Source organism: Silene latifolia, chromosome 6 (assembly GCF_048544455.1).
Source record: "Silene latifolia isolate original U9 population chromosome 6, ASM4854445v1, whole genome shotgun sequence".
NCBI classification, from domain to species: Eukaryota; Viridiplantae; Streptophyta; class Magnoliopsida; order Caryophyllales; family Caryophyllaceae; genus Silene; species Silene latifolia.
The window spans coordinates 19,283,176-19,296,906 of record NC_133531.1 but is presented as its reverse complement, the minus strand read 5'-3'; the positions used below and the strand labels follow the sequence as shown (position 1 = coordinate 19,296,906).

Genomic DNA, 13,731 nt, shown 5'->3' with positions numbered 1-13,731 from the left:
GTTCTTGAGGTTTTTCAACTGGGTTATCTCCCAAGGTAACTCTCCTGTTAGATTGTTACCATATATAATTACATACTCTAAGGTCTGAATTTTCCAAAAACTAACCGGAACTTCCCCTGACAAACGATTATTAAACAGCTCAACACGACTTAATTTTCTCAAGTTCCGCTTTTTGATAGAGTTTGATATGTCTTCCCTTAAAACCCTTTAAATTGGAATCTCATACCCACCTTCGTATTTTCGTATCTTTTAATGTCAGTGACGATTCCCTCTTCTTCTTTTTCTTTTTCTTTTTCTTTTTTTTATGATTAGGGTATCTCGGAGTGACATACTCGAAGTCTAGAAGCATAGCCTCGGCCCTCAGGCAAATTAACATCCACAAGGTTGATTTTGGAGAAGATTGAATCCACCCAAGTTTTAGCCATTAAATTCTACCTTATTTGCGGGTGTGACACTTCTCTTTAGTCACGTAGAATTGATAAACTTGATGATTATCGAGTACTCCCTCCTATTATATATATTCTCCCCCCTTAGTTTTTGCAAAAAAAATTAGAAATTGAATTTTAAGCACACAACACACACTACCTCACATGCCATTGAATTTAAACCACACAAATCACCTAAAAGAGAAATAGAGAAGAAAACTCGAATAACCAAAAAAGGAAATAGGGAAGAATATATAGAATTGGAAGGAGTATAATATAAGGTGGTTTTAATTGCACCGCGCCATGACAACTCTTTGTAGGTTTCCCATTTAGATGATGCATTACATAGTTTTCAAAACAGTAGGGGAGACTATCAATTTTGAGCGACGATGTTAATGGGTGAAATATTTTACATGAGACATTTGTGTAAGTAGAAGCATATGTAAATGTAATCTAAAATGTGCAACGGATGTACTTTGTATATTACTAGTATTGTTTGAATAAAGTAAGCGTTTATTTTACAGGACGTCTTTGAATCGGTTTACAATTTCGCTCCTCCAAGCCTAATCAAAATCTCTCCACAATAGGCAAGATTTGAAGGGAAATTGTATCCAAACACCCACTCCTCATTCCCCCTCCCCTTCCCTTCTCTTCCTTTCCCTTCTCTCCTTCCCCCTCCCCTCCCCTCCCTTTCCCTCCAATTTTGCTATCCAAACACACCCTTAGTGAGAGGTCGAATAAAAAAATCCAAAGTAGCAGCATGACGTAGAGGATGTTTATTGCTATTTTTTGAATTTTATGAAGGTGATTTTGTCATTTCGATAAGAAAGTATAGATTTTTCCTAAAAGAAATGTAAACTCGCATACCTAGAAGAAACGGCTACCAATTTCTCTCTCTAGGATCATTGTCCTTGATATCTTATTGATGTTCCTACATAAATCCGTAAATAAAGAGGAAGCGAGCAACTAAAATTAGAAAGATGAAATCATGGCTTTAGCATTGGGCGACATCTTGAATCACTCAGATATGGTCGTTTACCTACGAAAGGTAGTAAAATGAAGAGAAAGCTAGCTAAGCAATTGAAATTCAGAGTAACAAAATTGAGAGGTAGAGCTAGCGACTGATGAAACTTCGACCGGCCATCAAAGCCAAAACAGTAGGTCCTTGTTCAACTTCAACATCGACTTGTTGCGGAACCCTTCCATTTCTGTTTCGACACCAAATTCAATTTTTGTGTAGCATACGCAGCCTTCCTTTTCCATCGACACCAAATTTTGTACCACAGTCATCGAAATTTACCAATAATATTCTACAATCTATTAAAGAAAACAAGAGTCAAGTATTATTAAACCAATTTTATTACAATGCTTAATTCTCATAGGCTAGCTCATATTCACAAAGATCACTGGAAAATCACAAAAGATCTGACATTAATCTATCAAATTAAAGAAACACACTATAACCAAGATTAATCACTAGACACTAGAAATGCATTTACAGCAGAACAATGAAACCACTGTTTAATTGAAGAAACTCCAAGTACACACGGCGAAATATTCGGAATACCCTTCCGAATGCTGAGGAGGACGATGACCAAAACGACATTCAATCTTCAAACTCGGAAATCCAACAACATGAAGAACCAAGTCACCAACATAACCAACATAACAACAACCGCCATGTGTCCCCACGAACACGAACTATCAAGAAGCTACAGGAATAGTGGCGAGGAAGATCAGGATGACCAAAACTACATTTAATAGGCGAACTCGGAAACCAAGAAGGTAAAGAACCAACAGCAGCAACACCGCCACAACAGCCATCGAACCCGTCCCCATCACGGCGGCCGACACAGCTGCTGGCGGCAGAGGCCTCACCTCGACGATCGGAGCTTTCGGCAATCTTGACTGCCTCGTAGACCGAACACCAGAAACATTAAACCCACCGCCACGATGTGACCCGTCAAGAAACCCGTCGACACCATGGACAGAAATGACGGCGTTCTGGTAAATGTCGGGTTTGGTTAGCTTAGAAGCGTTAATGGTGAAGTTGACGGCAGAGTTGTTGGTGATACGGAGGGTGGTCCCAGGGATGAGAGTAGGGAGGTGGGCCCCGGTGGGGAAGAGCTGGAGATCCGAGAAGGTGAGACGGCGAGGGATGACGTGGCTCGCTAGAGGAAGGTTGTTGTTGTTGTTGAGGTTGTCGGGGAGGAAGAGGGTGGCGGAGATAGGGACGGTGGTGGCGGTGGTATCGCCGGAGGCCAAGAGGTTAGCCCAGTTGTTGAAGTCAGTTGCTCCGATTATAGCGTCGATTATGGTGCTTTCTTGGGCGCGGTGGTGCTGGGTTATAGGTGCGGTGGTTGGTGCGATGGGGGTGGCGGCGGTAGTGGTGGTGGCGAGGAGGAAGAGAAGAGCGAAGGTAAGGAAAGCGGTGGTTGTTGTGGAAGCCATGGGAGGAGAGAGTTTGAAGGTTTCTTGAAAGTTTGTTATTTTTCTGTTATTATTGTTTGTTTGGAATTTATGTTTCTGTTATGAATGAGAACAGATGGAGGGGGTTTTATAGTGATGTGTATGATGACTGGATGAGCGGTAAGTTGATTGCCGTAAAAAACAATTAAGAAAGACTGTTTTATGAAAGACTATAAAGAAAGACGGTCTTAAAAAGACTAACTAAGAAATTGAAATTGAGATTAAATACGCCGGGTAAAGATTTGTAGGGCGGTTTTAAGAAAGAATAATTAAGAAAAACCGTCTTAAGAAAGACTAATTACGATTTATGAAATACCGTTTTTAGAAAGCCTAATTATGAAAGACGATCTTAAGAAGGACTAATTATGATAGTCTTAAGAAAAACTAATTATGAAAGACGGTTTTAAGAAGTTGAAAATTGAAATGAGATTAAAGACACATAAATACGAGTATAAATGGAATAAGGAAGTATTGTAAAAACTCAATGTCATTTTATTTATATAAAACGCCGTTTTACTGAAGAATGAAGGTAGTGGGGGTTAGGGTTGGTCATTAGTGCGGGTCGGCCTTGTTAATCTGGACCCGACCCGCTTGTGACCCGTGGATGAAACCAAGCGGCCTAACCCGAGCCCCGGACCCGCTCTATATATGGGCTGGTTTCGGGTCCCCAAATGTCAAACCCGGCTTGTCCAAACCCGCATACGGGTCACTTTTTGACCCGGCCCGATTCACCCCTAACCCGGGCCGATTCCAGGTCTCCCAAACATTGACCCGTCCCACCCCTGACCTGGCCGACCCGCACAATGACCACCCCTAGTGGGGGGTAGCAGGGTGGAATCCTGGAAGAATGGAAGGGATGGCGAATATTAAGTACGATAAAATTAGTACACTTATTATGAAAATAAATACTACGGGGTAAATAAGTCTGAATATGACTTAAGAATAACCATAGAAGGGTAACAAAAATTGCATAGAAAGATCCGACTTTGGGCACAACCATTCTGTAAGGGGAAGATATGTATGACCGCATCTGCTGCATTTTGAAGCAGTATTCTTACCTGTGCAAGATTTGACTGGGACGACTAATATGGCACTCGTAAGTGAAATTGAAATTTAATACTGTACTACGCATCTACGGCCTGCAAGCAATTGAAGATCTTAGGACTAAGAAAATATGCTATTAGTGTCTGCAATAACTAGACCTGATGACTAAGAAAGTTTGCTATTAACTTGGATTACATCTCAAAATCCAGTCAGCAGGTCATAGCATGACGGCCTATCCTATGTCTCAAACGATCTATTTGTCATACTCGACATGACCAACTTAAAAAATTTCAGTATTGAAACCGCAACAGGAACTGCCTATGTGGAGGCAAGGGAAAGTTTGAGAGAATTTTACTAGATCATCATAAAAAAAACAGCAATGTGGTGATGTGCAATTTGTGCATGGTTTTCCTGCAGGGTTATGGCTTACATTAGAAATTAGTACCAAAAAAAAAACATTAGGAATTGGAGGGCGGTTTAGCGGTGGTGGATAGAATCATATGATCAGAAACTTTGGGTTGTCAGTTTATCATGTTAGATGCTCAGGCTGTGGATTATGAGAGTCGGAGTCTTAATCGAAGTTCAAAGGGCGAGGACTTGTTTTGGGCGATCAGAAATGGTGGTGGTGCTAGTTTTGCTGTTGTACTGTGTCTAATACAGTTAAGCTTATGCTCGTACCTGAACTGTGACTGTTTTCAATGTAAAGAGGTTTCTGACAGATGATATGACTGATGCTGTTTACAAATGGCCGCCTCTAATGAAAGGCATTGATGAAAACTTGTTCATTTGAGCGTTGATACAGCCTGCGAACGATCATAAGAACCCAAAATATTTAACTGTCAGCGTTACAATTATCACATCTCCTGAATTCTTAACTGCTCAGTTAGGTGGAAGAAAAAAAAAAAAAAAAAAAAAAAGACTGTCAGAGTGCCAGGAAATGAGTTGGTAGGAAGCTTTATTATTTTGGTTAAATTACGGGTCAGAAAGTCCATTTGAAGTCCTTCTAAACCAGACTTCTAATGTTAATTACTTGAGAAATCCGACGATGTCCAGAAGCCGATTGAGAAACTACAATGAAGATAAAAGCTTTACATAGAAGACTAGTAAAATGAAGTGAAAGCTAAGCAATTGAAATTCCGAGCAACAAAAATGAGAGTATGATTGAAGACATTAGCAAAAATGAGAGTATGATTGTAGACTTTATTCACATATCAAACTAATAATAAAGAGTTGTGTAATACATAAATGATCCAGTAATAGAAATAATTGATGCACTGCTACACAATGTGTATCAAGTATGTAATACTTTCACAATCAGAATGCAATTGAAGACATTAACAAAACTATTGCCTGAATACACATCTCTTATTGAGATAACAGGCAGCAAATTACCAGAATGCAATTGAAGCCCCATCAGATAATATTGGTTTTACACTTTTACGGTAAGAGATTAAAGCAAGGTTAACAAGACACCGCATCATTCAAGATAAACTTGCTTCACAAATAAGCATTACAGTACAGAGAGAGATTCAATTAATAATTGAGAATTGATCAACTGCTGCTACAGAATGTATGAAATATGAATGAACATTACAACTTACAGGCTACAAATAATCAGTGCTTCTATATAACAGAACAGATTTAAAGTGTTAAAATTAGAATAGATGAAGATAAATAATTAACAAAACAAAACTAGTGCTTGAATACACATCTCTTCTTCAGCTTTCCTTTACTGTCCCTCCAAGGGCAACTTCCAGGCGCCATCAATGCTGAAACAACTATCTATCTTTCTTCACCTTCAACATTCACTTCACACCTTTCTTCAACTCCCTTCACAGTTGCTGCAGCATTCCTTTTCCGCTTTGACACCAATTTCTGTTTTGATGAAAATCCAGACTGAAAACCGACACATTCTTCTGCAACTACCTCTGCACTGACATTATGATGATTTTCCTGAAATAGTTCAGCTGTTACTGCAACATACCTATCATCATCATCATAAAACTCAACTGAATCTTCACTGTTAGCCTTATAATTACTTTGTACTTCTTCAAAATCAGAGGCATCATCATAAGCATCATGACCATAAAACCCGACAGATGATTCGCTCTTAGCTTCTTCAAATCCACGCCTCTTACGAATTTGACCAACAAAGAACCCAGATGGGCTAAACTCATTCGTATACTCATCATCAGAATTAGACTCACTGTAAACTTGTTCGAATCTACGCCTCTTACGAATTTGACCAACGAAGAACCCAGAAGGACTGAACTCATTCGTATACTCAGACGACCTACCATCACTTTCACATTCCTTAAATTCCTCCTCCTCATGCTGGTCATTAATGTAATTAATCTCTTCTATCTGAACCCCATCATCAGTAGAAAAACTAGAGCAACAACCGTGATTATACTCCTTTTCGACTTCGAAACTTCTTGAACAACTATCATCAAAATCAGAATCATGTCCCAAAATATCAAAGTTATCAGAGACAACATCTTGATCAAATTCTGACGAGAACCCAGTATATATCTTGACAAGATCATCTAAACCGTAAGCCATGATTAAGAATTGTAACAAATTCACAGAGTTAATTAGAGAATGCTTCGTATAGTTTGTGTGAAGTTTTGTGGGAATGATTTTGTTTATGTGAGATTGTTGGTTTGTGTTAGAGTTTAAATACAACAAAGAGGCGGTTTGCTAATGCCTTGATAGCTACGGTATGTTTCAACCGTGTTTTTTTACCTAAAACTTTCCAAAACTTGATAGATTTCGGAAACAAAGTTAGAGTTAATCTGTTAAAGTTATATCCAGTCATTGTACAGCTAATTAATTACTTGGATGTTCTCACTTCTCATATTACCGTTACTAGTTGGCAAGCCCGTGCGATGCACGGGCTACCATTAGGATCATTTGTAAAATATCTATCGAAACTGATAAAAAAAAAAGTCTAACTATGTTGCACCGTTGATGAAACAAAATTTCGTGGCTAAAATAATTGATCACCGATGAATTATTAGTGCTCTTAGCATAAAATTTTTGTCATTCAGTAGTAATCATATTAGTTGTATAAAATCAAGTGGCATAATTATAGTATGTAGTTAACTTTTTCATTGTTAGATGCACCATGAATTTTTAATTAAATAAACGCTATCTTCATAAACATGGTAAGAACTAAGAACCCTTAATAGCTGAGACAGACCTTTATGAATTTTGCAAATGATTTAACCTACAACAATTATGTAAAACTGAATGGTGTTATGTAAAACATGTATCAGAATTACATACATTTAGTGTGTTTAGAGAAATTGTACCAAAAAATAGCGTGTTTAGCAAAAATGTATCATAATTTTAACCTACAACTACGTAAAACTGAATGTTGTGTTTAGAAAAAATGTTAGATCTCTTACAACAGAATTTTACCGATCAAAGCGACAAATTAGCCCCAAACATTTGCTACTATATGCAATTAAACCCCTTCACTTTTTGAAGGATCAAATTAGCCCCAAATGTTTTAACTAATGTGCAATTAAGTCTACTTATACATCTCATATCACTCGGTAAATCCTACGTGGAACCGAAAAATCACTTAACTATTTTTTTCGAAAATATAAACCTTGTTCTCCCCAGACACAACTGGACACGATTCTTTTTTCCCCTCTCTTATAAATTAAATAACTGCTCTTCACCATGACCATATATGCTTAGCTACCACCAATAAGGCCAATTAATGTATTATACAACTGGTTGTATATACAACTTATTCAATATAGTTGAGCTTTGTTACAAAGTTGTCGAGTTTTATAAACAAAATTATCGAGTTATGGTACAAAGTTATTTAGCTTAACAGAATAATTATTAAACTCAATAATTTCGTAAAATAGCTCAATAACTTGTAAAATAGCTCAACAATTTTGTGTAAGAGCTCAACAACTTTGAGGCGGATGTACAATGCTAACATACAACTGGTTGTAGGATAGTATTTGTGCAATAAGGCAGTAGGCTAATATGTTCCCCTGCTAATTATCTCTTTGTCAATTCTTTCAAAGCGCAACTGCAGCCATGTTTTTCCACTCTATTACTAATAACATAGTTCACATTTATAAGCATGTTCAACTATAATTCAACATCCTTAAACTCATATCTGAAGTGGAGCTTCCCTGACATAAGTAAATAATTTTGAGACGAAAAAATGGTTAAAAGGGTTCTCTATTTGCATATTCTTATTACATGTGTATTAGATAACGGTAGAACTTGATCATTATGAGTAGATGTAAGGGACTTATATTTTGTTAAATTAATAAAGCTACTTTCCGGTGCCATCTCGGATTTTTCCCGGAAGTTTAAAGCCAGAAATATGTGAGTGAATCTAATTGCACATTAGCCAAGACGTTTGGGCTTATTTGGTACTTTTAACAGCTCAGGGACATAATTACACATATACAGTAGCAAACGTTTGGGGAAAATTTGTCCTTTTCCCGAATTTTAACTTAATTATCTACAATTAAAAGTATTTGCTCTCTATAAACTTCTCACAAAATTAAATTAAAACTGAATTCCAATAGAATTAGGAGTCTCCAAACAACAATGAAAAATACCTGTGATTCTATTACATTTTATTCTTATATGCAAAGCTAATATTTATATTACAAGGCTCCTAGAGACTATTGCACATCACCAAAAGAGCCGTTGGCAATCACCATGAATCACGGCACCAATATATTTTCCTTTCCCCTCTTTTGGTAAATATCATATTTAGTTTATTCATTTCCGTAAATACGCAATCTCGTCAAATGTATATATAGGCTAGGATATTCATTTGTAAGACTCAAGTTCTGGAAAATAATAATATACATTATACATTTATCTAAATATAATCTTATAATATGGTATCAGTGACCTAATTATTTTATCATCACTGCCGTCTTCGTCTTTCTTTCGTCTGTCTCTCACACATCTCTAAAATCATGACTAATTCTGAAGTTATTGCTACTGCAAAAACTTCGTCTGTTTCATATGTTCACGTTGAGAATACGGGCCATAGCATAACTCCCGTGGTTTTCAATGGGAACAATTACGACGAATGGTCTCGCTCATTTCAACTCGCTCTTATGGCTAAGGGTAAACTTGGGTACATTGATGGCACCATTGTCAAACCCTCCGCTACTGCTGCCACGTTCGATACATGGCAATCGACCAATGCCTTGGTCACCATGTGGATCTTCAATACCATTGATTCCACCATTCGTTCTCAAATCTCGCTTCGTCCCGAGGCAAAACAAGTATGGTCAGATATAAAGACTCGTTTTTGTCAAATTAACGAGGCTAGAATTTATCAATTGCAGGCTGATTTATTGGCATGTCGTCAAGGTCCAACGGAATCTCTCGTCACATACTATGGCCGAATGACAGCCATTTGGAATGCCATCTCGGAACTCGATGTTGTACCATCTTGCTCGTGCAATCCATGCGCGTGTGACTGGCAGTCTCTTATCATTACCAGACGCGAAAAGAAAAAGGTTCGTGATTTTTTAATGGGTCTTGATGACCGCTTCGCTAATACTCGCTCACAAATTATTGGTATTACTCCTCTTCCATCTCTAGATCTTATTTACAATCGTCTGTTGCAAGATGAGGGGGTCCGTAATCTCACATCCACCATCCCCGAGTCTGCCCCTACGGCCATGGCCTTCGCTGCTCGACTCAACCATGGGTCACGGCAGTCGGGGGAAGGGCGTAGTGATTCTAGAATTGACCGCCGTAACCCGTCTGCACCATCCAAATATTATTGTATAGCGTGTAAAAAGTCGGGTCACAGTCTTAAATTTTGTTTCCAAGTCACGGGAAATTTTCCCGAATGGTGGGGCGATCGTCCCCGTAATCGCATATACATCGACCCAAATGCTACTGATTTGAGCGGTGCAGTCATTGTACCGGATACTCGCGGTAAAACAGGGGCAGAGCGTACCCAAAAGAACGTTTCTGGTCCGCCTCCCAAAGCACACATGGCGTCCGCGACTGGCAACCCAGGTGCGTCGTCTCTGCAGTGTCTTTCTCAGTTTGACAAAATTGATCTTAACTCGCTCACACCAAGTCAGTTAGAGGAATTGGGTACTCTGCTTCAGGCGCGTAAAGCAGAGCAGTCCACAGACCGTCTCAATGGTAATTTTTCTCCTTTTACTTGGATAATCGATACCGGAGCATCCCACCATATGTCGGGTTGTTTATCATATTTTTCGAATTTGAAACCGGTTACTCCTATCTCGGTGGGTCTCCCGAATGGCGATCTTATGATCGCCACTCAAAGTGGTGATGTAAGACTTTCTTCACGTTTAATTCTAAGAAATGTACTTTTTGCAGCTAACTTGCAGTGCAACCTCATTTCTGTCTCAAGTCTTTTACGTGATACTACGTTAACAATCCAATTTTCTCATAATTTATGTTTAATTCAGGACCGTTTCTCGAAGACGGTGATTGGGGCGAGTGAGCAATACGAGGGACTTTACTACCTCAAAAGCGTCCGCCACGAGAAAGCCCATGCCTGTCTTACCGGGTCTCCTAATCCAACAGAACTATGGCACCGTAGGTTGGGGCACCCCTCTTCCAATATTTCCCGTTTTTTACCGTTTTTTAATAAACTTTCTCGTACTTCGGATGCCTTTCATAGCAAAACTTGTGACATTTGTTTACGCGCGAAACAAACTCGCGAACAATTTTCTTCAAGTACTAGTCATGCTACTTCTTTATTTGAACTTATACATTGTGATTTATGGGGGCCTTACTCCAAAAATGCTTCTTGCGGGTCTCAACATTTTTTAACAATTGTAGACGATTTTTCACGTTCCACGTGGGTCTACCTTTTGCGTCACAAAAGCGATACAAAACAAACCTTATTAAATTTTTTCGCTATGATAGAGCGTCAATTCGAAAAGAAAATAAAAATTTTACGGACCGATAACGGCACAGAATTTAAGCCGCTTATACCTTTCTTTACCGAAAATGGGATTTTATTTCAAACTTCGAACGTTGACACCCCCCAACAAAATGGTCGGGTGGAACGAAAACATCGACACATATTAAATGTCGCCCGAGCCCTTCTTTTTCAAGCTAGTTTACCTTTATATTTTTGGGGAGAGTGTGTCCTAAGTGCGGTCTATTTAATAAATCGTACCCCGACACCACTTCTAAATGGCAGAACACCCTACGAAATGATTTTTAATAAACCACCTCCTTTTGAAAATATTCGAATCTTTGGTTGCCTCGCCTACGCTCGCAAGCTAAATCGATCACGCGATAAATTCGCATCTCGAAGCCGCAAATGTGTGTTTATTGGTTACCCATTTGGAAAGAAAGGGTGGCGTCTTTTTTATTTGGACACCGGGTCCTACTTTGAGTCTCGAGATGTTATCTTTGTTGAAACTGAATTCCCTTATAAAAATCTTAACATTCATGACTTTGATAGTGACCCCTTTACCTTTCTCCACGACACTTCACCACCAAGTGACGATCACATTTTGGTCCTCTCTGAGGCACCTTCTACATCGACACCAACACAAGATACTACCGTCTCCACATCTCAACCGACACCAACACAAGACACAACCGTCTCACCCAATACTGAACCTCCCTCCACTGGCTCCACTACGACCCCTACTACCAATCCCGACCCTTCACCAAACGAACCAAACCAAACAAACGACTCGCATCTTTTGGGACGAGGGCACCGAATAAAAATTCCCAACTCTAATCTCAATGACTTTGTTCTCTCGAAACCCCGTCCCTTGTTGAACTCACTCATTACCACGCCATCGTCTTCAGGTACCGCTTTTCCTATTTCACATTATCTTAATTACAACAAGTTTTCTACTAAGCATAAAGTTTTTTTGTCGGCCGTGACTAAACACCACGAGCCTAGTCTTTACAAAGATGCTGTGCAGGTCCCGGAATGGCGAGACGCGATGAAACTTGAAATCGATGCTCTTGAAAAAAATAACACGTGGACTCTCGAATCTCTACCTCCCAATAAGAAAGTCATTGGGTCCAAATGGGTTTACAAGATTAAATACAACGCCGATGGCTCCGTCGAACGCTATAAAGCTCGATTAGTTGTCATGGGTAATCGACAAATTGAAGGTGTTGACTATAATGAAACTTTTGCTCCCACTATTAAGATGGTGACCGTTCGCACATTACTCGCCATCGCCGCTGCCAAACATTGGGTCACCCATCAAATGGACGTCCATAACGCTTTTCTCCATGGTGATCTCAATGAAGAAGTTTACATGAAACCACCACCGGGTTTTCTCCCTTCCAATGACGGGAAAGTATGTCGCTTGAGGAAATCTTTATACGGTCTTCGTCAGGCCCCTCGATGTTGGTATGCCAAGCTCGCTTCCGCTCTTCTTAAATACGGGTTCCACCAATGCCCGTATGATCATTCTTTGTTCTCTATTTGTCGACCAAATACAGAGGTACACGTCCTAGTCTATGTTGATGATTTAGTCATTTGTGGGAATGATTCAAACTTTATTACAAAATTCAAGACCTACTTGAGCGAATGCTTCCATATGAAAGACCTTGGGCCGCTTAAATATTTTCTCGGTCTCGAAATCGCTCGGCACAAATCTGGAATTTTTATCTCCCAACGGAAATATGCGCTTGACATATTAAGCGAAACAGGTCTTCTTGGGACAAAGCCCGCATCTACTCCAATGGAACAGAATCATCGTCTTGCCCTATCTAAAGCCGAGCCTCTCTCCAATCCGCAACCGTATCGTCGCCTCGTGGGCCGCCTCGTTTATCTTACCATTACTCGCCCCGAGTTGACCTACTCATTCCATACTCTCGCCCAATTTATGAATGCTCCAAACAATGACCACTGGAATGCAGCCTTGAATGTTGTTCGTTATTTAAAGAATTCTCCAGGACAAGGCATTCTCCTCCGGTCGGATAGTGACTTACGCCTCAATGCATATTGCGATGCCGACTACGCAACTGACCCAACCAGACGACGCTCTCTCTCTGCCTACCTCGTGTTTCTGGGCTCCTCACCGATCTCGTGGAAAACAAAGAAACAAGCCACAGTACCACGCTCATCCGCCGAATCCGAATACAGGGCAATGGCTTTCACCGTTTGTGAACTAAAATGGCTAAAGGGCTTACTTGAATCACTCGGCATACATCATACTCAACCCATTCAACTTCGATGCGATAACAAGTCCGCACTCTATATTGCTCGAAATCCGGTATTTCACGAACGCACCAAGCATATCGAAGTTGACTGTCATTTCATCCGAGATGAAATAACAAAGGGCGTTATTACCCCCAGTTATGTCCATACTAAAGCTCAACTCGCGGACATTTTTACCAAAGCTCTAGGCCGCGCTCCATTTAACGAACTACTCTCCAAGTTGGGTGTCTCGACACTCCACACTCCAACTTGCGGGGGGTATTACAAGGCTCCTAGAGACTATTGCACATCACCAAAAGAGCCGTTGGCAATCACCATGAATCACGGCACCAATATATTTTCCTTTCCCCTCTTTTGGTAAATATCATATTTAGTTTATTCATTTCCGTAAATACGCAATCTCGTCAAATGTATATATAGGCTAGGATATTCATTTGTAAGACTCAAGTTCTGGAAAATAATAATATACATTATACATTTATCTAAATATAATCTTATAATAATTTATTTTGAACCAATTGTTTATTTTGTTCTATTCATCATGATTATGAAGTATATACTTACTTACCTTGTGTTACAATGTCTAATTGTTCTCTCTGTCTC

At 39.5% G+C, this 13,731-nt stretch overlaps 1 protein-coding gene across 1 annotated transcript; it reads left to right on the top strand.

The window, feature by feature from the left end:
* The first annotated feature begins 8,905 nt into the window (after nt 1–8,905).
* On the top strand, nt 8,906–13,489 carry LOC141587702 (uncharacterized). The gene is made up of 2 exons (XM_074409176.1): nt 8,906–10,524; nt 11,401–13,489. Exons 1-2 carry the CDS (start codon nt 8,906–8,908, stop codon nt 13,487–13,489), a joined length of 3,708 nt encoding a protein of 1,235 aa, XP_074265277.1.
* The last annotated feature ends 242 nt before the right edge of the window (nt 13,490–13,731 follow it).

Coding starts and splice junctions, on each gene's coding strand:
- LOC141587702 (XM_074409176.1), top strand. CDS start 8,906: ATGACTAATTCTGAAGTTATTGCTACTGCAAAAACTTCGTCTGTTTCA. Junction 10,525..11,400: donor ACAGAACTATGGCACCGTAG/GTTGGGGCACCC, acceptor TGACTTTGATAG/TGACCCCTTTACCTTTCTCC.